This window comes from Poecilia reticulata, chromosome 6 (genome assembly GCF_904066995.2).
Source record: "Poecilia reticulata chromosome 6, P_reticulata-male-v2, whole genome shotgun sequence".
NCBI classification, from domain to species: domain Eukaryota; kingdom Metazoa; phylum Chordata; class Actinopteri; order Cyprinodontiformes; family Poeciliidae; genus Poecilia; species Poecilia reticulata.
In genome coordinates this window covers 31,110,290-31,136,630 of record NC_088835.1, presented here as the reverse complement: position 1 = coordinate 31,136,630, position 26,341 = coordinate 31,110,290, and the positions used below count along the sequence as shown (strand labels likewise).

General features: G+C 42.3%; 1 protein-coding gene across 2 annotated transcripts in view; it reads right to left on the bottom strand.

Annotated features, from left to right (window-relative positions):
* Positions 1-17,757, bottom strand: part of tmtc2b (transmembrane O-mannosyltransferase targeting cadherins 2b) — a 106,447-nt gene extending 88,690 nt beyond the window's left edge. Inside the window, exon 1 of one of the 2 annotated variants that reach the window (XM_081608393.1) lies at positions 17,248-17,757. In XM_081608393.1, coding sequence (XP_081464519.1) covers positions 17,248-17,330 — 83 coding nt within the window. In that variant the 5' untranslated portion in view covers positions 17,331-17,757. Of the gene's footprint in view, positions 1-7,980; positions 8,229-17,247 lie in introns of those variants that run through there. The other variant, XM_081608392.1, reaches the window with a different exon arrangement.
* Between the last annotated feature and the right edge of the window lie 8,584 nt (positions 17,758-26,341).

Sequence of the window (26,341 nt, the reverse complement as noted above, 5' to 3'; positions counted from 1 at the left end):
GCATTGACTTTCTGCAGCAAAAAGTTAGAAAATAAACCCAACATCTGTACGAGCGTTTCTCAGAATCAGTTGGAGAGAACAGATGAATGTTGGATGTCACATCAGCACAGTTTACTTTAGTCATATTATAAATAAAATGCGATTTAGTTTGAGACACTATTAAACTTCAAGAATTCACATTCGGTTACGTTTCTTTTAAAATGCAGTTGAATAAAATATGAGGCCGTCTTTCGGGACCGCTAACGGCTTTAAGGGGAATCATTTATTCACGTCTGTGTGAAATATTTATCCAAAATTTAAAGTCCATTTGGAAAAGAAACAAACGAGATTTTGTTAAAGACAATTTAAAAATTTTGTTTGGATTTGGTATTATGACAAAGTTTTATCAAAAAATATTTAATATTAAACCTCAATGAATGTTTCCAGCTTGTCTCAACTGAAACATAATTAGTATTATTTCTGTCAAAGTTTCTGTACAATGGAGTATTTATCTTATAAATTATGAAAATAAAGTAATTACTTCTCTTTTTATGTTATTCCAAAAGCCAGAGTTTACAAATCAGCCAAAAAGAAAAGAAATTTAAACCCATTTCTGTTCTAAATATTCATATTTCCATAAAGAAAATGCTGGTTTAAAAGGTTTTTTCTTCCAGCAGAGCAGCTGAAATTACGACCCTCATAAGGATAATTGTAATTGTAGAGAATGAAAGCCAAGTTTAGTATAAAACACAGAGAAGCTGTGGAAACAAAAGCTAATCGTGCTAAAACAAACGGATGACAAAAGCCAAAATGTGAATAAGGGATAATTAGAGTGTTGTGTCAAATTAAATCAGGTTTAATAAAGTTGCTCTGAAGTAAACAGTCTTCAGAAAATGCTGCACCTACTTATCCAGCTCTTAGCTTGGTCTTAAAAACTAAATGTTTTTTTTATGTGTTATTTTTTGCTCCTGAAGGGTTTTTCCAGAAGCTGCGTGTAAATATTCAGGTTTACCTGCAGTTTGAAGCATCTCAACAGTCTGAGTTATTCCCTCCCAGTTCTCTGATTTCCAAATAATTGCCTGATGTCGAGTTGTTACCGCAGATTAAAAACTCATTGAGGAAGCAAAAGATGCCAGTTTGTCTCCTGCCAACTCATCTGTTCGGGATGACAAGCAGCATCCATCATCCATCCTCCGGATTTGCAGCCAGACATCTCCAACTCTGACACGCAGACGTCTTCTAGACAGATGCGATTTTAAGTTGCTGGGCACGCGAAACAGATAAAAGAAAAAATTTCGGGATGCGATCCAGAACTGGACTGAGCTGCAGGTCAACTCAGGTCCAATCTGCACATTTTCAGCACCAGCTCTGTTAAAATAGAGCTGAGCGCTGATTTTCTACACATCATTAATAATTACAACGTTCAAAGTTTATGAAGTATGCAAGCAGCTCTTTGAGCATGTTTTGTCCACACCCAATTAAATATAACTGCAAATGAAAAATGTTTTCTACCAAATTATTGCTCAGAAACATAAAAACTGAGGCAGGATGCTAACGTTGCCCCAGAACCTCAGAAAACTTTGTGCAGTGATTTGTGAAGCGTCAGATGGTCAGAGAGAAAAACTGTTACTAAACCATTAAAACATCTAAAACCCAGTTAATGATGCAGAACAGAAAGTTTCTGATACTTACTGCTGACACTATAATACACCACGTGATACTGACGAAATGTAGCACAAGGTTTCCACTAATGCGCTAGCAGCAGGGCTCAATTTTAGCTGCAGCGCTTTTGCTAGCTTTGAAAACGTTTGGCACATTTAGCTTCCCATAAATTCATTTTTCCAAATAAATTCTACTGCGCTCATGTTTGGCTGTTAACATGTTGAAGTTTTGGTTACACACAAATAAGTATTGTTCAAGTAGTTAGACATCCTTATTCATGCTCTTATTTTGAAGGGTTACGACTGTTTACGCAGCAGTTCCATTTTCTTCTCACATTTTTTTCAGTAACTTTGTTTCAACAAGAACCATAAATACAATATTATAGGTGCACTATGGAACATGTAAATTATTGAATTCAAGTGTAGCATTAGCTTCTGCTAAACACCGTGTTAGCGTAGTGCTGTAGCGCTAGCAGAGCTAATGATTATGATTAGAGCATAAGGCTAGCAAAACTAACGTTTCTTTTTTATTTTTAACATACAAAAGTCCAAGTAGAAACATAATTCTGACATTACAAGGATTACAAGTTTGCATTCAGTCAATACAGTAATTTAGCAGCAAAAAGCAGTTTTTGAATCGATGCTTATTTTGTTGATGGATGTTTTTTTTTTATTTGTTTTGATTAATTACAGATCCTGCAATTAATTTCTTTAAATGTTTTAATCGAGTTCCTCCCCTAAATCTTCTTCAGCTAAGAAGAGCCAGTCATCTGTGAGCTCATGCTGAACTGCTATGGATGACACGCTGCAATGAGCTGCTGACTGTAGCTGAACCCACCAATCACAGGCCACGTTTCCAGGAAGCGGACAGGTTGCTAAGGAAGATGACTGCAGCCTGCCTGCTTTCCTTACGCTGCGATGTGGAGCAGCATTAGTCACCAGCTCCATCAGGCAGGTGGAGTCATTTTTGTGCTGCATCAGCAGATATTTCAAGGTGATATTCAATCATGTTTGACAGAAGTGAAGAAAATCTGCTGTGATTTGTTAGTTTCTTCTCATACGGAACCAATTTGTCTTGAGAAGTGCGGCGATGTGCCGGTCCTGCCCTCAGCGGTCCGTTGTCCTTTTCCACCAAGGAGCAACGAGTTTCTAGAGCTTAAAACAATAAACCGCTCCATGATTCTGGAGGTTAACATGTTCTGGCAGATTAAACAAAGGTTTCAGGTGTCTGACTGGCAGCGTGTTTAAACTGAGATGCACAGAGGTGAGGCTTTTCATCTGGGGCTCCAGCAGTCACTCACTCTAATGAAAATAAAGTTTTTAAGCCAGGAAAGGTGAAAATGGACGTTCCCCCTGGAAACGGCTCTAATCAAACCGGCTGCTGATGTTTCTGCCATGTGCAGCGAGGAAATGTGCCGAGTGTTGATGAAGGATGAATCTGGTGCAACTCCCAACCTTTCATCAGGTAGAGGTTGCAAAGTTTCCTGCTGCAGGAGTTCATCGTCAGGACAACGCATGACAACGACTCGAGCGTTTGAAGCAGCATGCTCAGTTTCTGGCAACCCAAAAAAACTTGAATCCATCTGAGAGGGAGAGGAAGAGCTCAGTTCCTGGAAAAGTCAATGAAAGTCAGAAGGACAGAGATGGAGAAACATCTCAGCCCCAGACTCTGATGGAGCGCATGCAGCTAAAGTAATCAAGCATGATCCCCTCAGTCAGTCACTGGTTGGTTTTATTCAGGATGAGAGAGCTGGCGAACTGTGAAGCATGAAACACTGCAAGCTGCTCCCCATGTGGAAATGTCACACTCACCAAGCCAGGACTGAATTAATTCAATCTGCATTTGATTGGATTTCATAAAGTGACATTTTACAGTGGAAACGTTGTTAGAGAGCTGCATGATGTTAGGAAACCACGTGATGCGATGACGCTGGCGAATGTTGCAGCATTAATGTAAATCTGCTCTGAGTCCAGAAACAACCTGCTCAAAAAATTATGTCCATTTAAATTTCCACTGTTGAAAACGTTGCTCCTGGTAAACTGAACTTAAAATTTCATCATGATATTTTGTGTGATTTATGGTGATAATGTTAAATATGATAAAATGATAACCTATTAAAATATTTACACAATTAATCACTTTATTTTACACACAGAAGTTCTTCAAACCACTGAAGGAAACAACACAGAACCTCTGAACTCAACTTCCCTCTTCACCAAACGGAAACAAGATGGCGTCAGATTGTAGCAGCTGGAGGATTTCTCTTTTGTCTTCATTAAAAGACAAAAAAACATTTCTCCTACTAGACTTATGCATTTGGTTTGGTGTCATTTACCCAGAATGCTCTGCTCTGGTCTGCTTGGCTTTCATATGTTTTGGAACCGAACCAGATTTTGCTTTTTTGATCCTCACCTGGTGAAACCCACAACTTTAAAGAAACTCACAAAATACGCCAACAGTCCAAGGTTTGGACACAACTTCTCACTTGATTCAGTGAGAATCAAGTGAGCCCAAATCTGTAAAATACCCCAAAATAAAACCCATGGGAAGTATCTGCAGATGTGACTGATGCACAGGAGGTAATGGATGAGCAGGAACAGAAGCAAAAACCTCAAACTACAAAGACGAGCAATTTTGTGTGAAAATCTGCGGTTGAGTTTTTATGTCCTTCCAGGCCGAGAGCCTTTAAAAACGCTTGCTGAAGACTTTCCCATCTTTTTGTTGTTCTGCATCCTCACTTAAAAAAAGCCCATCGCATCCTGGACCAGACTGGTTGTCTGGTTGTAAATAGGCTGCGGCGTCCCAGAGGGTGGCAGGCAGGCTGTTGAGCTTCGCACGCAGCCTGCAAAGGACTGAAACCGCACTGTGCGTTCCTAAGGCTCAGCACTATCAATTAGAGGCAGCCTGTGAGAAGATGTGCTTCCTCTGCTGCTGCGGTCGTAGTAAGAGGTGGGGAATGAGGAGAGACACTGGGAGGAGCAGCTCCTCCAGCTGGCCCTTCTAAACCTCGGCTTTTAGTTTTCGCATATAAAAAGCAACCAGACCCTCCCAATTACCAATTTTCCTTTTTTTTCCCCCCCACTAAAAGCAAATAGTAATAATCCTGGAGAACGAAGCACCAAAGCAAATCCTACAGGAGGAAAATCTTAGTGTCTCAGAGTTGGAGGTCAGGCTGAGAAGCCACAGGCCCTCCTGAGTTATAACACCACCTACAGAGCCGCATGCCTGCTTTCATACGTGGAAACCGCCTGAACCGCAACTACAACTCAACATTTCACGTTTCCTCCAGGGAATTAACGGCACACAAATTATAAAGCTCAAACGTCTGATTTTTAGAACGAATGCAGAATATCAGGATTTCTGACACAATCTGTCCTCCTCAACAAGCATGTGGCAACAATGGAAAAAAGTAACTCCCTTTGAACAGGAAGAAATCTGCAGCAGAACCAGAACCGAGCTCAGTCCGTCTGCCACAACCGACAGAGAAAACACACCAAAAAAATCACGCTGATATAGATATACATTTGTTTTATACCCATCTTAAAACTATTACATGGAATCCCATTACTGCCATGAAAGAAAAAATAAAACCAAACAAAGTTGTAATCATGAGTTTTAGTCATAACCATTAAAATAAAAGTCACAGTTACAAGTTTAAGTCATCATTTTGAATTTTAGTCATAATTTTGATTTGTAAAGTCATAATAATAAAAATAAGTCATAATTACAAAAGTAATAATTACAAGTTTTAAAGTTTTCATAAAAATAAGTCAGAATTACTAGTTTTCAATTTATGATCATGAGCTTTAAAGTCAACATTTTGAGTTTTCATTATAATTACAATAGTCAAAATTAAGAGTTTTTAAAAAGTTATTTTCAAACTATACATAAAACAGGTAATTATGACTTTAAAACAGGTAATTACGACTTTAAAACAGGTAATTATGACTTCCTGTTGGGCTTTTATTAGTTCCTTCATGGCAGGAATGGGCTTCCATAAAACAAAATCCTAAAACTGCTGCAGTTTCATTCAAAGTTGTCGTACTGTGAGCTCAAAACGAGAAAATATTCAACCATTTCTGCTCCAGTCATGGTTTCTAGTTACTCCCGACTTTAGCGTTGCACAAAGAAAGAGAAATAAATACAGTAAATAAACTTTTCCATCTGCTTTACTAACTGTCGGGTTTCAACTGGTTCCAGATGTTCCCACTAATTAACCCGTGTCACCCAGAACCAGCGCCAGGCTGGCAGATCCACGGCGCAGCAGCATCTGTGAGCTCATCATCTGTGAATCCTTTGTCCCACTGAAACAGAACCAGAACTCTGAGAACATGTGTACGACTGGATCGAGTTGACACGGCCGGTTCTGACAGGTCTGGCACCCGGCGCTGCAGGTCTTCTGCTGAACGCCGAGGTCTCGCAATTTTGGTTCTAATAAACAACGAGGCAACACAACAACAGATTAATTCTCCTCAATTTGGCGACAAATGGCCTCCCTCGCTGGGTCCAGGCAGAACAGAAGGACCACACAACCCCTTCTTCTTACAAAACACAAAGACGCTGCCTCTGAACGGGCCAGCTTGTGTCATAACCCTTTCAAATGAGCCAGCGCTCCTCGATAGGGAACAATGCCCCAGAGATGGAGAGGGGAGAAGGACGTTTCCGTCTCCAGGCTGAACTAAAGCGTCCCTGCTGGATCCGGGGGTGTGGGGAGGTTTTGTGTCTAAAGGCTCGGGGGTCTCTGCTTACACGTCCCCCTCATCAACAGCGCTGGTAATCCCATTAATATGAAGAGGGAAAAGAGCCTGAGTGGCCACTGCTCAAGGGCCTTCAGCCGGCTTTAGCCCAGGAAATCCAAACCCTTGTCGGGACCCATTAACAACTTAGTCCAGCGCAGTCAAATCATTTCAAACCCGTGTCAGCGGCGAAACCCGAAGCCAGCTGTTGCTAATTGGTGGACCATTTCAAAAACGTTGTTGCTCACACAACACAAGTTTAATGCCATTTAGTCAGAGTCTTGGCTAATCCTCCAGTGTTGCTGCAACGATCCGACCCATCCGTCATTTTAAACTCGGTGTATTTCTTGGCAACTTTGATGCTTTTCTCACACAACTGAACACCGTCCTGAAGCTCTGCCACAAATAACCAGCCGAGACGACAAGCCTCTCACTTTAACAAGGCCAATTATTCCCATTTAAGGCAGTTAGTTACCTGCAGGTTTCTGACTGTCTGCAGCATGTGGTCAGGCTGTGTGCGGCCATGACCACATGATGTCTCGGGAAAGATAATCTGCTGCTGGCTTTTAATTAACACAGAAAAGAAGGAAAATACGAGAGGACCGGAGGCGATCAGTAATGCGTCATTTTACCAGAAAGCGTCTAACCCAACATGCATGCCGCATATGGCCGGATTCTGGTCTCAATGCGGACCAATCAAGTGATTACAGAGCATCAGAGCCTGATTAATGCATCTTTAAGACAGATTACTCCAGCGTGGCCAGCAGGCCGCTCCAGAAACGCTGAGCCTGGTGACTCCTACACTGAAGCATTTGGTACTACAAAGTGTATGACGCAGAATCACAAAGGTCTGCTTGGACGCCATCTTTGGTTGGACGTTATAGTTCAAGAACAAAGGATGCAACAGATTGGATTCAATTTAAAAATACTTAATTAATCCCAAAGGAAACAAAAAGTTGTCATAACTCAAAGCATCCAGATATCGTCAGAGTCACTGTTTTTGGTGAAGGAAGGAATGAAGAGGCCACCGACTCAAGACTCTAGTGACTATTACAACATCAGAAAGCAGGATTTTAAATTTGTCTGCATATTTTTAGAACCTGAAAGACTCCACACACACACACACACACACACACACACACACACACGCACACACACGCACACGCACACACACACACACACACACACACACACACACACACGCACACACACGCACACGCACACACACACACACACACGCACACACGCACACACACACACACGCACACACACACATACACACGCACACACACACACGCACACACACACACGCACACACACACACACACACGCACACACACACACACACACGCACACACGCACACACACACACACACACACACACACACACACCCACACACACACACACACACACACACACGCACACACACACACACACACACACACACACACGCACACACGCACGCACACACCCACACACACACACACACACGCACACACGCACACACACACACACACACACCGCTAGAAAACCGAAGGTTTGACTGAACAGTGTGGGCCGTGGAGCCACATGTCAGGAACAACACCGACCGATTTCACTCACCAGTGTTCAGATGTTGGACAGGAAATCTCACAAAACCTCGACACCAAACGTGAATTCAGAGTAAACAAACATGGCCGACTGGGAATAGCCATGGCGGAAGCTTAAGGACGATGTTTAACAGAGAAAAACGATACCAAGACGCCTCCAACGTCCACCGGACTTCCTGGTGTGTCACGGCAGCAGTTGTTTTTAGTTTCTGTCAACTTGCTTTCTGATTGGCCACCATCACATTCAACAGGTTCAACGAGCTCTGCTAATCCACCTCCTTTGCTTTTGCCGCTCCTCTTCCCCATACAGAGAAAACGTAAGAGAAATGCGAGTTATTCATAATCAGGATTGTTTGAACATCAAGAAAAACCGCTCAGATCATGATTCCCTAGAATGAATCTGATTTCTGTCATTCCCTAGGAAAGCTGATCCTGTGTGATCAACTGGACTTCAGCGGTTCCTTCAGACTGCAGGACGTCTAGACGCCATCTGGGCCTGCAGCTTACTGGTTTCTGGGCCTGCAGCTTACTGGTTTCCAGCAGTGTGGAAGGACCCGGTTCTGTGTGAAACGACTTCAGGATTACGGCGGTTTAAGTGACAACAGTTTGGCTGCTAGTGATTATTAACAGGTGCTGCTGGACAGAAATATCTTAAAAGGCTTTTTGAGATCAAATTTCCTCCTATTTGAACCTGAAAAACCGCAGATTTATTCTTTAGATCTGTTTAGTTAGTTATAGATCAAAGGTCAGTTTGTTCAGTAAAGAACTTTAAAATCTAATCTAGAAGCTCATTACAAGCCAAACTCAGATCTTTACCTGGAGCGAGTGCCTGTTCAACTTTTTGCATTTTTCTTGTAATGTTCAAAATGTCTGCAACATAAAAATAGACTGAATTAATTGTGGATAAAACAGTGAGAGCATCAACTGGACATATTCTGTCTACCTCCACTGTGACTTGAGAAACACCTGCTGCTCTGGGATTTTCCACGGGTCTCACAGAACCATAAACCCAACGCAGCATTACAAACCATTAGTATCAATATCTGGTAGCACAACAGCCGTCAGCTCAACCTTCTGCTTTACTTTTATTTGTTTCAACAAAGCTTTGCTGCTTTGTTTCCTTATGAAATGTAGAAATAAATCTTCCCATGGATTTCATGATGAATATTTTTGTTTGGATTTTAAAGCTAAATATTCTGAAACTAATAGTTTTACTTCTACACTATACGAGAAAAAGGGCATTGAAAAAAATCCTTCAGCTGCTTCAGAGCCTGAAAATCAAAGGGATCCGATTCTATGGCTGGTCTATGGTTCACCACAGGACGGAGCAAACGGAGCAAACGGAGCAAACGGAGGCTGGGAAACGTCACAAACAACATTTATGTGTTTTCCTCTCCGAGACAAATAGAGAGAAAAACTGAAGTTTGTCTGGAATAATGTTCTTTGGACAGATGAGCCAGAAGCTGAGGTTTGAAGAGAGATGTTGACCTAAAGCACGGAGGTGGAAGTGTCATGCTTTGGGGTTGATTTGCTGGAGCAGGACCTAACCAGCTTAACATCGCAGAATCCACCATGAGTTCTACCAAGTACCAGAGGACGTTTCCGTAAAATTACCAAAGACTGACAGAGGATTGGGAAATTGGGCCTAGTCAAATCCCGGAACAAGAAACGCCTCAAACATGTAAAACCTGGAGATCAGGAGAGGGACAAATCGTCCCGAGTCCGACGTCAGAGATGGTGACGCTCCTCACTCCAGCTGATGGAGTCATTCGGTCTGTCTTACTGTCTGATACCCGTGTGTCATAAATATCAACTGTTAGCTCAGACACAAAGCAGATGATTCACCAGTGAAACAGACGCTTCCTGTGAGGTGGGAAGAACGAAACATTCCTGTAATATGAACGTCTACATACTTTTTACAAGTCAGCCAATAAAACACCAACACTAGTTTAATCCCTTTTGCACAGCTAACGTGTCTAAAATCTGCTGCTGTCTTCATTAGGAAACTTTAAGATCTATTGAGACGTTTTAAGGAGTAAGAATCAGTTCTTTTCTGTGAACATGAATACATTTAGTGGGATTTTTCTGAGCAGATTAAGATTCTCACCAACATTAAAACTCCTGACAAGCGGTACTCCTGACTTTTAAAATGTCTGATCTTAACATTTGCGGTGAAAATTATGCAAATTTTAACCAAGCTTCCAAGTTTTAACGCAGCCTAAATAAAAACGGATTAGCGGACTTTGTCTCCTCTTCAGTGAGTTTACATAATGTGGGGAAAAGAAGAGAAGTTTGGGGCAAAGAGCATCCAGAAATGTTTTGATTTTACTACTAAACTTCATAACTGTATTTTATGAATTGCAATCATTATAGAACATGAGTGACTTGGTGTGACGCTCAGGAACGCTCCCCTCCTTCCAGAGCCGATCTGTTGCAGAACAGAATCCAAATATCTCATTTCTGTTCTGCCAAAGGATGTTACTCCTTCAGAGTGTGAGGGCAGCAGAGGGAGAGGATGTTCACGCCTTCCTCCCACCGCTGATACATCACATCTGTAGGCGTCTTAAACGTGACCCGTTACGCGTCCTTGACCAGATCAGGATACGTCTGTGGGTGATACAAAACATGTCTACATGTTCTGCACAAAATCATTCTTACATAATGAGATTTTAGTTTGAGCTCCTTTCAGAATGAGCTGTTTTAGGGCCTCTGACTCTTTAAATCCAACTAAGCCGCTGTTGGCCACGCCCCCTGACTCAACGTTTACACGCACACAGGAAAATGGCTGCAAACAGATGCACAATTATGCAGCTGTACAGCTTTAAAAAGCATTAGTAGAGCCTCCTGCACAACCAACCAGAATGGAACAAGTGGTTTGAAAGGCAGCAACTAAACATTTATCTTTTCCAGCAGCCATTGTACAGCACATGCAGATAAAACCAACTGAAAAAAAATGACCTGGAGCTATGCTGGGGTTGCTAGGCGACAGGCTGGGCTTCACTGGGGTTGCTAGGCGACAGGCAGTGCCTGCTGATTTGTGACTATGCATCTGTTTTTAGAACCGGCTCTTTTCCCAGATACTAAAAAACATAAACTTATTGCCAAAAACGGACTGGGTGGGTTTTTTTAAGCACTTTGGTTGTTTTTAGAAGCAGTAGATCCAAATGGAAGTAAAAAAAAAAAAATTTCACCTTTAATTCAAACCCATGGCTGCACAGTGGCGCAGTTGGTAGAGCTGTTGCCTTGCAGCAAGAAGGTTCTGGGTTCGATTCCCGGCCCCGGTCTTTCTGCATGGAGTCTCCATGTTCTCCCTGTGCATGGTGGGTTTTCTCTGGGTACTCCGGTTTCCTCCCACAGTCCAAAAACATGACTGTCAGGTTAATTGGCCTCTCCAAATTGTCCCTAGGTGTGAGTGTGTGTGTGCATGGTTGTGTGTCCTGTGTGTCTCTGTGTTGCCCTGCGACAGACTGGCGACCTGTCCAGGTGACCTGTCCAGGTGACCTGTCCAGGTGACCCCGCCTCTCGCCGGAACGTTAGCTGGAGAGGCAGCAGCACCTCCTGACCCCACTGAGGGACAAGGTGTTAGAAAATGGATGGAAGAAAAATGGATAATTCAAACCTGCAACAGAACTTAATTTTTCAACACGGGTGAAATATAAAGGCTTTTTATTGGGTGATTTAAAAAAAAATAAAGTTTTTCATCCAAGAAGCCAAAATTGAGCTGAATGTTGTTCAAAGATTTATATCAGTGGAGAAAACATCCAATTAATAATTTGTGGGTTTTTTGATGCTGGCTGCATCCATGCTGATATAATTTATGCATGAGCCTCTTTCTCTCAGCGCTACCTTCGCTCATTCTGCTATGGGCTGTCCGGGTCAGGGGAACACTGATGTCTCTATTCTGGCAAACATCACATTTTATGTTTGAATCCACTTCAAACGATCCCTTCACACTGGTGCCAGCCGGGCACATCTGGAAGCACTGGATGATGGGAGCTGGAGGCCCGAGGAGCTGAGGGAGGCAGCGGAGCCACTGAATACACCGAACCCTGCAGCCGGTCTCAGTCTGCAGGCTGGAGGGTAATTACAGGATCCAGACGCTGAAGTTTGACCAGAGATACTGAGGCTGCTGGGTTGCCGCCTTTGGCCTCTCAGCAAAGCAGCTCTAACCACCTTAACCTAGAGAACATGCTGTGAGTCTGGTTCCACACCACCGCACAGAGACAGAGACACGATGACACCAGGCCAGCCGGGACAGTACAGTCCGTTCTTCATCTGAGACGGACAAGGTGAAACTAGAACTCTGTTTCTGCTGCCCTTCATCATCTGTCCTCTGTCTGTGAATTCAGAGGCTGGAGTAGTTTGTGCTGTTATCTACAGTTTGACTCCTGGATATAAATCATCCGCTACGCCCGGGGAAGCTGCGTCCTTCCTTTTGACCTGCAACCTTCACACATCCTCACCCAGCCAGGTCTTACGGTTCCGCAGCAGGACAGAGTAATGACGAGGATGCAGTCCGTCAAACATGTCGCCGTCCTGGCAGGAGGTCTAATCCATAAACCCTGTCTGTCTGAGTGGAGGTGAAACACAGAGCCTTGCAAACTGATACACATTTTCTCACAAGACAAGGATAAACCCACTTTATTCACACTTCAGGTAAGTGACCAGCAGTGTATAATTGTGTGGAAAGAAAATGCTAATTTGAAACCACCTTTTGCTGCAGAAACAGCTGCAGGTTTTGGAGTTTTGCTGTAGAAGCTGTTTCTGTCCAATCATCATGAGCAAACTTTGAAACAAAGCAAAAAAGAAAATGTGAAATAGATGCGTGATTTTGGAGCAAATCAACCAGGCTACATAAATTCTGACTTTAAGCATAGCTGTAATAAACAGAAAGACACTGATAGCTAGCATGAACAACTCATCTCAGAGTTGATCCACCAGTGGATGGCAGTTCGCCACGTCAGATCTTATTCTGTCGCTTTGAGTGTTTTTCAGAAAAATCCAAGAACATCTCAAGCAGCGCAGAAAGTTATTTCAAATTTTACTGTTTCCATCAACTTTTTCATATGTGATGGCTGGAAAATGTTAGCTGCGCAGTCCGTGAAGCTCTGACCATAAACGTTAGCTCTGCTAATGCTAATGCTAATGCTAAACCAACTCAGCAGTTAGTAGAAGCTAATGCTAAACCGCTGAACAATGACAGAACAGCGCATCACCCTAAAGAGGACGTGCGGTCACCACTGGACAGGACAGAGTGCATCTGTGATCAGCAGTTTTTAAGCCTTGCCACAGATCTGGACTTTGACTAGGCCATTCTAAAACAAGGACAGCTGTAATTTTAGCTCTGGCTGTGATCCAACTGATTTTATTCCAGTATTGTCCAGATTTAGCTCCATCCATTTTCCCATAAACTCTGACCAGCATTACATCACAGTGTGTTGGTCTGACGCATTAAATGCTAAAAGAAAAAGTTTATTTTGAGCTTTGTTTTAGGAATATTACAAAACCTAAATCGTTGTGTAACCTCAGCACTGCATAATGTTCTTTCCTCCGACTTTATCGGTGCTATCCTCTGCTGTCAGACCTGCAGTGGACAGCAGCAGCAGAGACATGAACTAAATGACTCATTATTTCCATTTTCCAGTGCTGGTGTCAAAGCTGGGTTGATGAGTGAGGAAGAGGAAGAGCATCCCCTGGGGCGATTTGGCACGGCAGCGCGGGTCACTCCTCCAGGAAGCCATTTTTCTGCGGAGAGCTGCTGGAACTGACTGCATGCTCACAAAACTCTTTTGGTCGTTAAAATCTGACCTCCTGGTCGCCAGTTAACTGTACAATCCGATTAAAGTGAAACCACTGAACACACATTGGAGAGCAGCTTCATCTCGTTTCCGTGAGCCAATCAAACACCAGGAAAAGCCGAACATCATCAATCATCTCAGAGATCAATGTTACTCTGTGACAAAGCAGCCAGAATCATTTCCTGCTAAATTATCAACCAGATTCATTCAATTCTGCTTAGAGGCACAAAATGGAAAAACATCAGCAATGGATCTTCCTTCTCTCTGCATAAAACGTTACATTATCTATGACTGATGTCTTTGCCAGTAAATTATGTACACCTCTGGTCTGCATGCCTGCAGGGTGTTTGTGTAAGCTCATGGTTTGATTTATTGCCGTCATGCATTCGTCGTCTTCCAGCTTCTTCACCAGTTATGAGCTTTATCTCCACTCAGACAACATTAGCAAGTTAGATCAGTCTGTGCATCCCAGACTGTTTCCCTCCTAAATAAATATATAAACAAACGCGGCTGCACCCGGCCTCCCTCCCTCCCTCTCTCTCCCCCTGAGTGCAGCCCGCGGAGACATACGGCTGCTAATTGCAAGCCTGAACGCGTGGCGTTAAAAACGGATAAGGCTGGATGACAGATAGCCTGAGATGATGTCAGCTGAGGCTGGCTAAGCACGCCGTCCGCACGCTTCATGAGGAACCTCCAATTATTCACACCAAGGCAAATAAAATGTGACTTTATGACAGGATTTTCTCATAAAAAACAAGAATATGGCTTTGTGAAATTATACAGCAGCCCCCGCCTCTTTTTACAGCTTTATGGGCACAGAAACAGAAACAGAGCCGGGACAGCCTGACGTCTGATAAACTTCACTGTTTCTACGCCATTTAAAACCTACAAATATAAGTTGATCTAAGAGCTTTTAATTCATAAAGACAAACAAAAATGTATAAATGTACTGCAAAGATTTTTTGGAATATTTCTAGACCAGCTGCTGGTTCTGTTTTGTGACTTTTCTGGTTGAATCTTTCCCTCTGGTTCTGGACGCTGTGCAACTGGAAGGATTTTAGCTCTTTTCTTGTGTAACCATGGCAACAATATATTGTTTTGACAACTGGGAGAAGCTGATTAGCATCTCAAAAACTCAAATAATACCTGACCTTTGACCCCCAACCACTGAAGAGGACGCTTCATGGATGCAGAGCAGAGAGAGAAGGAGGAAGTAGAAAAAAAAAAAACGCCTCAGAGAAAAGCAAAGGAGCTGGATTAGCAGAGTTTGTCGACGACGCGGAAGACCCGTTACTCCGGAATATTCTCTCTGCTGCTCAGATTTCCAGCTGTTAGAATGTCATGACGGTCATACAGCAACATTCTGCAGTCAGAGGCTTCTTCAGATTAGATGTGAGACTGACTGCTACTGGAGATCCGTCCTGCCTACAGCAGCAGCAGCAATGACTCTTTAAAGATTCTTGATGTTTCCCTTTGGCATAAATAAAATATTTTTTTCATTTTAACATTATAATGTTATCTAAGACAGGTATTTGCTATTATTTTTTATCATAATTACAGTTAATTATGCTTGAATATGAGCAGAATTGTCATTGCAAAGGATTAGTTGGATGCTATATTTAACAGGCAGAACTTTTCACTCTTGTTTTCCAACTTTAGAAGCAGAGTAAACTTTTATTACCATTTTTACCCAAACCTGATCCAGATCTTAGCGGCTGAGATGCTGACGCTCAGAGAAAATCTGGGATTTATTGTCTCTGAAATGTTTAAATTTGTACGATTTGTAAAACACATAACAGAGTGAAACACCTGTTGTCAGTAAAATATCTTTCTGCTGCTCTGCTGTTTGTGCAGTAATGGAATATAATTACTTTTACTGCTGGAAATGTTTCCAAACAGGTAAAATGATCTTTCATGTAAACATAGGAGAAATGTGTCAGCCTGCATTCATCCAGCTGACTGGCAGTGTGCAGCTAAAGACAGGAAGGGGACTGAAGAAAAGTCCAGTCTCTGCACAGGTTTCTGTGGCATCTTCAAGCATTTCTGTTGTTTTAAAACCGTAAAACTTAATAAAATTAAATTAAACCAAACAATGACTGGTATAAAATGAAGTGAGTCAAATAAATATGAGAAAAAGGAAAGCAGCAGCCGTGGAAGTCCTGAACAGGAAGTGTTTTAATCCACAGCAGTCAGTGGAGTTGTAAAGGAAACCGAAAGATATGAGGGAGTTAATTCAACTGAGATCAGCATTAGATACACAAACACAGCAGAAAACTGAGCCGCATCATTTATCAGCTTCTCTTTAAAAGATGAGGCGAAGACAGGAAGCTCACACGGAGAAAGGAAATGATTGTGACCTACAAGAAGACATGGCTGGTGAATAAAGAGCCTGAGGCAGTGACAAGCATTCAGCCGTCAAATATCTAAAGGCCAGCTATGAGTAATGCATCAGCCCGCGTGAGGGCCAGCCGAGGCCCGCGCACTGAGAGGCTGACAGCGCTCCATATTTTTAATAATAATAATACAATATGCTGCTCCCAGTTTCACATCTTAAAAGTCTGAAACTGCGACTTTCATTCAGCTGCACGACTCCAGCTTCTTCTGCGAGGATAAAACGATAAACTGAGACATTCAGGTCAAACTTCACTACCGACCCGAAGGAAGAAACCGACACATTCAGCTGGTGACCGTTTCAGTAATCGATTATTCTGATGATTAATCATAATCGATTAATTACTCGTGAAAACTTCAATCATGATGATTTATTTTTATCTTGATAAATTTCAATTAATGTTACAAAACAAAACTCATCTTTATCAGAAACACTAGTTTTATTTTCTCTGCTGTTTGTTCCACAAGATCAATAAAAATAAGCAAATGTGAAGGTCATGGTTAAATGTAGTTACTGTCTTAGTGATATAAACCACACTTTTTAAAGAAAGCAGCTCCAATTTCAAATGCGTCACCGTGTCCTGGTCACATCCATACAGATACTAAAAAAAGAAGTTTTTCCACCACATTTTTTAAAACCTTTTTTATAATAGTACTATAAAATATCGTAATAAAGCTTCAAGTCTATATCGCCCACCGATTAGTTGAGGATTAATCCAATTAATCGTTCAGTCCTGGATACATCGCTGCAAAAGCATCCATGTCAGAAATAAACTAAAAATACTTTCAGGAGGTTCTCACTCTCGACTTCAATGAAGGATGTTTGCTTATTTACAACTTGCACGGTTAACCTTAAAGGGAAGTGGATCCCACAGAGATCCACTGCAGATTTACACTGTGGGATGAAAAGAGCCGAATCCACGCAGACACACGTGTGAGAAATCCGACAGAGATTTCCCGAACCATCACTCAGCAGCTCCTCAGAGCCACATTCCTGCTCTGCTGCTCGGATTCATGGAAAGGGTGAACAGAACCGAGCCAGAACCGAACCGAACCGATGCGGAGTGCGCTTCATTCGGTGAGGGAAGTACCTGTCATCGTAGCAGAAATCGGCTCCCAGAGTGTTGACGTACAGGACCAGAGCCGCGGCGCCGCACAGCAGTTCAGCGAACATCTCTGCTCCACGCAGACTTCAGGGAATCACATTCATTAGAATTAGAATTAAAAACACAGGAAAAATGGAAACAAAAAAGAAAAATGTGCAGAGCGAGTCGGATTGGGGGGGCTGCCGATCCCGGTCACTGTTCAGTCCCCGTCTTTGTCAGGATGTCTCTCCGAAAATAAGTCCATTCTGTCCATTCTGTCCATTCTGTCCCCCCCACCCGAACCCTTCATCCTCCATGAAGTGCATAAAGTGGATAATCCATAGGTGGCTTTCTGTCTAACCCATGGTGGGAGCTCTACACCCTGCTGGGAGTTGGGCAGAAAATAAAACAGCGTTCAGTGGATCTGTGACAACATGCTGCACGCCTCCCCGACACACACACACACACACACACTCACTCACACACACACACACACACACACACACACAGAGAGAGAGAGAGAGAGAGGAGGATCAGCGCCCTGATGCTCTGAGCAACGACCGCCGCTGCTGGAGAAACGTCGTGATTTACACTGAGGTCAAACTGCCTGTCATAAAGTCGCTGCTTCCGTTTACACTTTCAAAATAAAGTAAAACTAACGTGAAACAAACCAACGACAATAGAGACGAAACAAACAGCCCACTGGAGTGGTGGCCGAGCTTTGTGGACCAAAACAATTAAGGCTGTTTTCACACCTGATAGTCAGATGGACTCGATTCATTGGAGACCAAAACTGCATATAGGGGGCAGCAGAGAAGAAAAAGCTGAGTGGGACAAACTACCGGTTGTTGTAGCTGCAGGTGATAGTTTTCTGGAAGCCAGTCGTCCAGGAGGCTGTACATGTTTCACCCTGTCAAAAGAGGAATAAAGTTCTTTAAAGCGTTCATCCGCCTCCTCTCTGCCAGCGGAGCAGGACGGATGGATATGAGTTTATCAGCAAGCGAGCCGATCTACACACCAGCCTGTTCTGGAGGGAAGGTAACAAACTGAACTATTGTTCAATGTAAACAAAATGGAGAGGCGTCAGATTTCAGCCATTATTAGTTTTCCATTTGGTAATAAAGTACGAGACATTTCTTACTAGCGCTAGACTTGCATGTTGGTATTTACCCAAAATGCCTTGAACTCCGCATCAACCGAACCGAGACCGAGTTTTGTAGGCGGACAGAGTTCACTTCTTTAGTCCGTATCAGAGTTCAGTTATGCATTCACACATCCCCAAATGAACCGGACTTTCTACTGGATTTGGGTTAAAGTGGATTAAACTGGGCTGTTGTGTTGTGGGCACCACAAAACCACAAACAAACAAACAAACACAACTACAGTGCATTGTTTCACTGCTCAAGAATCTAAGAATGGAATAATTTGCATTAAACAAGGCTGGGAAATCACTGTCAGATTACACACACGTTTGTGTTTTGGGTTCAAATGGGGAAACACACACACACACACACACACACACACACACACACACACACACACACACACACACACACACACACACACACACACACACACACACACAAGCTATTCTCAGCATCAGGATTTGGGTCAGTCTCTCTTTAGAAATGCTTGCTGTATTAAGCCAGATTTAATAAAGTAATTAAAATTGGATTTAGTTTATCCGAAAGTCCAAGTGGAAATAATTTAATGTCTTTTTTACTATTAGAGAAAACAAAAGGTTTGGTTATTGAAAGACAATGTTTATTGCACTATTTTCTATTATTGACATTTTAATTTGCCAGTAATAATTTTGATCTTATTGTAGAAAATCAAAAGCATCAGCTTTTTCTGATGATTCACACAAAAACAGTCAACAACATGCGATGAACCAAAATCAATACAGTTCACTGTTTCAGTGACACATTTATATTTCCTGCATGATGGCTTCTGGTTTTGCTTTGCTTAAAACTTTATTAGAAATCCAAGCATTACAAAACAAACATGAGACAAAAAAACAAAAAAAAAAAGAGTTAAAATCTTGCTTCAGTTTTGCTCCTTTTATTTTGGTAGTCTCCTACTCAACTTCCGTTCCTCCGCCTGGTATTTCTGCCGTTTTGACGCATTTGTGACCTGAACTCATGTGGCCAGGACATCTCCAGCGCATGCGCAGACCTCCTGTCATGAAGCGATGGCGGGGTTAATCCGGTTTCTAAATCCTGAAGTCAGTCTGCAGCGGACTGCGGTCTGACTTCCTATCAACACGTTGCATGGGGTTGTCATGACAACCACTGGATGCTTTCACGCGTTGCCATCATTTTCCAATAGATTAAACATGCAGGTGAATTCAGACTCCAAATCCAGTTAAGAGAAATGACAAGTATAATTTTGATATAAAGTTATAAAAATGCGCAACTAAAACAAACATGTTTTACTTAGAAGTAATTATTTTATTAAGCTGTTAAAATGAGTACATCTATAGATGTTTGATGGATTAAAAAAGGGATTTATCGCCAATGTTGGCAAATTCAACCGGATTCAAATATGGAAATTATAAATCAACCCAGGAATGTCTAAAACTGGTAAATTATAGGTAGATGTCAGCCTTTCACTCCATAGTCAGATGATTGATCACTTTTAATGAATGAGTTGCTATCAGATACGTGCAACTCTGCAGTTTGATCCAAGAAAGTTCAGCTCTCTTCACGTTCTGGATTTAATCTAAATGATTCATTTAATACACTTTCATATATCTAAACATGATGACATCCTGGTCAGAGAGAGGAAGAACTGAAACGCACAGAAAACAGATTTATTGAGTAATTAAGAAGACAGGTTTTATCAGATAAACCAAATAAGATCGTTTCAGACGACACAAGTTAAACTTCAACCGTATTTATTCACACTTAGGTGTTTTATTAAGAAAAACATTGCAATTATTCTAATATGCAAATATTGTTTCACTAGAAGACCAAGCTAGTGTAATATACCACACTTAGAAGAAGCTCTGAGGACAAAAGATGATGTTGATGAATCTGTATTTTATTGTTCACTGAGGACCTGAACACATAAATGAGCTCCGTGGTAGAAGAACAGTTCTTCCTTTATGCTCTCCTGCTTTATAATTAAACCTCAATTCTTCACTAGAAAGATCAGCAAACTGACCCAGTTACAATAACAAATTGCAAAGCAAAACCAGCTTTTATCATGAAAATCAAGAGGTGTGCGGCTGTTCTCATGCCGACCACTAGAGGGCCCACCGTGCATAACGGTTTTACTGATTGGGAATAATGTATATTTTGTTTGGCAATGATTCAATCTCTATTATACAATCAATGAATGTGTTTGAATGTGCAAAAATCAATGTATTCTTTTACAAAACCGATTTAAAGTTTAGTCATTTCAATCCAAAAAGGGGAAACTGACTGATGAGTCTCTAAAGTTTGAAATCTGGATAAAAAGTTTCTTTTCTAAAATGCAAGCATAAAAAAACCAGACATATTTGTGCATGAATCAGATCATCTATTGCTCAATAGGACACAGAGAGTAAATTAAAATGCTGCGTTGTATTTGGAGCTACTGTACAAGTCCTGGCCTCCTGTAATCGGGGGAAACATGCAGGCTGCGCTGTGAGCGAGCAGCTCCCAAATATTCATCTCGATATGGCTTACTCAGCAATAAACTGTCAGCACTAAATTGCTTTTCTGCTCAGAGCTAATGGTGCAGCTGGAGGGAATGTGAAGCTGTCGGACAGATTAAGTGCAGCAGCAGAGGAGAGTGTCTATCAAACATGGAGAGGCGGCGGTTTCATTCACGCAACCCTTTGTTGGTTTTTAATGGCAGAGTTAGCGGGTCTGATCATGTTGGCAGGCCCATCAGTTCTTGGTTTTTATAGATTTTCTTTTGCGGAAAATCATCTTGTAGTTCAAATTGATATCTGGAGTTACGAACAAACTGCTTTTTTTTTCCATAGCGGAACAAATCTTGACTTTAACTGCAGTCCTAGATCTGCCAGCCAGCAGAGCCAACATAAAAGCATTTTCAATTTAAAAAGCAATTAGCCTCTGATCAGAAATGAACCTCCATTATCGTATTGATTATCTAACCCGACACCTTTTCTTTTTTCTTTTGATGTCACCACATCTGGAGCCTCCAAGGCAGGTTCTGAATGTCGATGGTTCTGATACCCGCGCAGCATCATCATCATCAGCCGCCATGCTGATCTTCCTCCTGAAAGGCTTGATCTCTGTTACAAGGAGTGCAATGCTGCCTTCAAAATAAGATAAAACACCCCATCAGATCTGAGGCAGATTCTTGTCTTTGCTGGTGAATTTTAACAAGATGCATTAAGTCAGACATTGACTTAATGCGGCACAGCTTCAGGGGTTTATGATGAATGTTGGTGGAAGTACAGAGAACCAGGAGATACAGGAACTACAGTAAAAGATGCATTTGATATCAGCCTGTCATCTGCTTTAATCATTTCCTTTATCTAAGGAAAAAACTGAAACAATTAGTTGATTTAATCGGTTACTGAAATAATCGTCAACTGATTTAGTGATTATTAGTCAATAACTGGAGTATATAGACTCAAAAAAAAGACCAGCTGCTTAAAGAACAACACGCAGAGCTGTAATTAAACCAATCTGTAAAAAAAAAAATACATTTTACATTCATGCTACATTTTTACCCAGAACTCCTGGCAGTTTTAGCTTCACCTGGTTCAAACTCTGTAAAAAAAACAAACTAAAATAACTCCTGTATCATCTGTCCTGTTCTGCTAAGTCCAGCACATGTTGAGGTTATTAAGTGTTATTTTAGCTGCAGATGCATCATACATGATCTGAGGTTCACTAAGGGAACGCTGTTACAGCAAATGGGTCATAAAAATGGATGGATTATTTGTTTACTCGCATCTTTAATGCATTTCTAATTCTGTACATAAAAACTTAAACGGCTAATTTAAAAAGAAATCAGTAGAATGTGGTGATTATCGTCGGGATAATTGATTACTAAAATAATCGTAAGTTGCAACTGTAAAGTTTTGTTTCACAAGCTGAAAACGCCGACGCAGCACTAGACTGCAATAAAACATTTTAAAAAGAAGAAAAACAATGCATGACAAACTAGAGTTGAGCCAGAGCGCCCATCTGTTTCTGCTATGCAGTCTGGGGCATTGTCTGAGGAATGCTGCGGGGTTTTTCCCCGGGTGCCATGTTTTCCTCTCAACTCGACCCAAGGAAACAAGATAAGTGGCGGAGAGCCGCTGCGGCTGCGGTGTCTGGACTGCAGGGCCGCCTGCGCCCGTCCCGGCGCAGCCAGGGGGGCACGAGCGCATCGGCCTAATCAAATCACCCTCAGCGAGGCAATGCCAGGGTTGAATCAAGCGCTCCGGTGCTGAGCCAATCGCTGGATCCTCTGCCGTAAGCCAGAGGACCATGGATCCATCCTGGATTTTTACCGCCAGCTGGAAATGAAGAAAGGGATGAATGCTTGAAAAATATGTTTAAAAACATCTCGGTCTTTAAGAAAAACTTTAAATTTAGTACATAATAATGATATAATTGGAATTTTCTCCCCTAATGTAGATGTGAAAAGTGTGGCAAAGTTTGTGTTCAACCCATCTGATGCAGTGAATTATAATCAGACGCCACCTGCGTTACTTTAATCTGTGGATTAATAATCTGAACCAACCATTTAGCAAAGACGATGTCTGAAAATGAAACATTCAGCAAAAGTCTGAAAACGTTTGCAGACAAAACGTCAAGTTTAACGTAACATCAGAACATTATGTGGACGTTCGCTGAATGTTTAATGGTTTTATTTTGACATTCAGTGAACTTTGTCCGAATGGCCTAGTCAAAGCTCACACTTTAATTGATGCTCACAGACCCTCACCATCCAATCAGCCTGATAAAAATGATCAACATTTGAGGCTCTGCAGGTGAAAAGCTGATGGAAACGTTTCTCGTCTCAGGAAAATAAACGTGTTGTTTTTGTTGGACCGTCAAATAAAATAGATTTTTTTTCACCTGCAGATTAATATTTGACATATGTGAAAGTCTTTATGATTTCCTTGGATTAGTTCTTCGTACCAGAAGTATTTAATTGGGAAAAGATACAATAATTCACAGGAGCACATGTACGAATGTGTCTGCTGTGAATCTCAGAGGTCTTGTTGGCGCAGAAGGAAAAGCTCTGAGTGCCTGAATGATTTGCTGAGGCTCTTAAACCAGCAGATCCGTTTATAAGGAGGTATGTTGATACACCAATCTTGGCTGCTTTTCTTCTCTGCTCTGCCTGTGATGAGAACGGCAGCTGATCCGGACTGATGCGTCCAGCAGACGCCTGAAGAGGTTCAGGCTCTTCGGCGGGTTTCCTCGGCTCGCCGCGGCAGGAAGGCATCCAGACGACGGTTAGCTTAACCACGCATTACACACTCTGACATGTTAACGGATTGTACAGCCTTTTTATGTCCAGGTTTAAAATTCACACTGAGTTTTATAATATAATTAGTTGTTGTAGTCTATTAAAATTTTAATCAAGTCAATTTCATGGTCTGTAATTGACTAGGCCTTTTTGCTGCTAAATTATTGTCAAAATATGAGCTAAACATCAAACATATTTAGTTTTTCACCTGTTATTTACTATCAGATTGGAGCAAAGTGTTCCTCCATCCGTTCAGGAGGCCCTGGTCATTCATGGAGCTGCTTTAGAAATGTGGACTGCGGGCGCCAACACGTCCGTGTTGCTGCAACAAGATGCGACTTGTTCACTGCAGAATGAACGGCCCAAAACTTTTCACCCCACAAAAATATCCGGTCTGTTCCACTTCCAAATGTAAATCTGGATGTAAGCAAATGACGGAAATGATGATGAAGTGATGAAAGGAGTCACATCCCAACCGACCACTCCTGGTCCGACTCCACATCCAAACGGAACCGGGTCAGAAGCTGCAGCTCCTTTAAAGGCCGCTGCTGTTAGCTGTTGATTTCCTTTCTATCAGTTTCCTTCCTCTGCTGACCGTTTGGTCACCATGCTGCCGCCCTCAGCATCCATCCAGAGACGGCGGCCATCTTTAACGCTGTAATCAGAGCGCTGCTGGCGCTACGTTCTTCTTCTTCTTCTGCACACGCAGCAAATTGTTCCCACAGAAATCTGATTATGGTAGCATTTAATTAGTAGCATGAACAAGAATCATAGAAAACTGTATTTAAGCTAAAAAGCCGGACCGAGTATCGAGACCTGCTATGTGAACGTGGCTGTAGTTTCTGTCCAAAAGCCTGTCGCTGGGCTTTAGACGAAGCTGGCACTCATTAGCCTCAGACCCACAGAGGAGCCGCGTCACTGAAGCTTTTGAAAGAAACTCCCAGAACATCAGCAGGATAATGTCTGATGTTGGTGAAATCTTTTTATTGAAGCATTCTTTTAAACATCTTTAGTTTTTCAGACGTCAGCTTGAGGTTTCCAGATTTGAGCATTAAGTAAAAGTCAAACATGCAGCTCTGCAGTGCCGTTTGGTTCATGGTGGACCGAGTCCACAGTGGGACACACACACACACACACACACACACACACACACACACACACACACACACACACACACACACACACACACACACACACACACGACTCGAGTGCCAAAGCTGAGCGCCGCATGCTGATGTCCTCCTTCCCTTCAGCAGCACAGTCCATTTCCTCGTCTCTGTTGTTATGCAGTGAAAACCGTCCAGCTTCACATATGTTGCTTTTTATGTAAATGGACAGTTTAAGTAAAGACACCAGTAAAGGCAAGCAAAGCCAACTGGTTCTGATTCCTCCAAGTACTTCAGCCACAGAGACAGAAGTTCACACATTGCTCTAATGACGCCACATACCGTAGTGGATTGATGGGTACAAGACGTGCCAAAATCTCTCTTCTTCTTCTTCTAGCGGAACTGAACCAGGGTATAATTATGTATTATTGTACTTCAGAGAAAACCGACATATTCTTTTCTGGTAATAATATCATTATATGTAAGACAGAACAAAGATGAATGTCTTCTGAGACAAATGAGTGGGATCAAATGCAATAAAACTAAAGAATGAAAAATCTGCCCTTTTCATTCTAAATGCTTAATGGGGATCATGTGTCTCTGGTTTCACTCTGGGCTTTAGAAACACTGTGGGCTGTTGTTCAGCTCTTCATGTGGGAGAAATGTATATTACTTGACTAATATACCCAGAAATCTGACATCTAGCAAAGACACATTTGGGATCATTGAGGGATTTTAGAGCAAAGCAGCATCAGCTTCAACAAGAAAACGACGTGAAATACACGGAGAAAAGCTGGAAGGATCGAGAATCTTTCAGCTTTTCTACACTTTTAATGAAGCAAATGAGCAAAAACCTGAAGAACAAACAGAGGAATCCTTTCCCAGATCTACCAAAAGGTTACTGTGCCTTTTCTGAGGCAGGACACATCAACATCGACCTGCTGGATTTCTCTACAGGCGTCCAGCTGATGCACTGACAGGAGAAGACAGACAAACAAAGACCGATGCTCAGGTCATCACAACACGCAGGAAAACCTCTGGAATCTGAAGTTTTCATGGCCATTTGTGAAACACAAGATATCTGCTAAAGCAAACATGATTAGGTTGTGATCTACAGTCCACTATACATGCAGGAGCTAGCGCCTCTAGGGGGAGCTAACGCCTCTAGGGGGAGCTAGCGCCTCTGGTGGGAGCTAACGCCTCTAGCGGGAGCTAACGCCTCTAGGGGGAGCTAGCGCCTCTGGAAGGAGATAGCGCCTCTGGGGGGAGCTAGCGCCTCTGGAAGGAGCTAGCGCCTCTGAGGGGAGCTAGCGCCTCTGGGGGGAGATAGCGCCTCTGGGGGGAGCTAGCGCCTCTGGGGGGAGATAGCGCCTCTGGGGGGAGCTAGCGCCTCTGGGGGGAACTAGCGCCTCTGGAAGGAGCTAGCGCCTCTGGGGGGAGCTAGCGCAAGATCAAAATGGGAGGATAATGAATGGATGTTTAAAGTGACAATGAAACATCTTTAAGTCTTTGCAACAAACCATTCTGATGTATTTGATGAAATGTTTAGATCCCATGCTGACCGT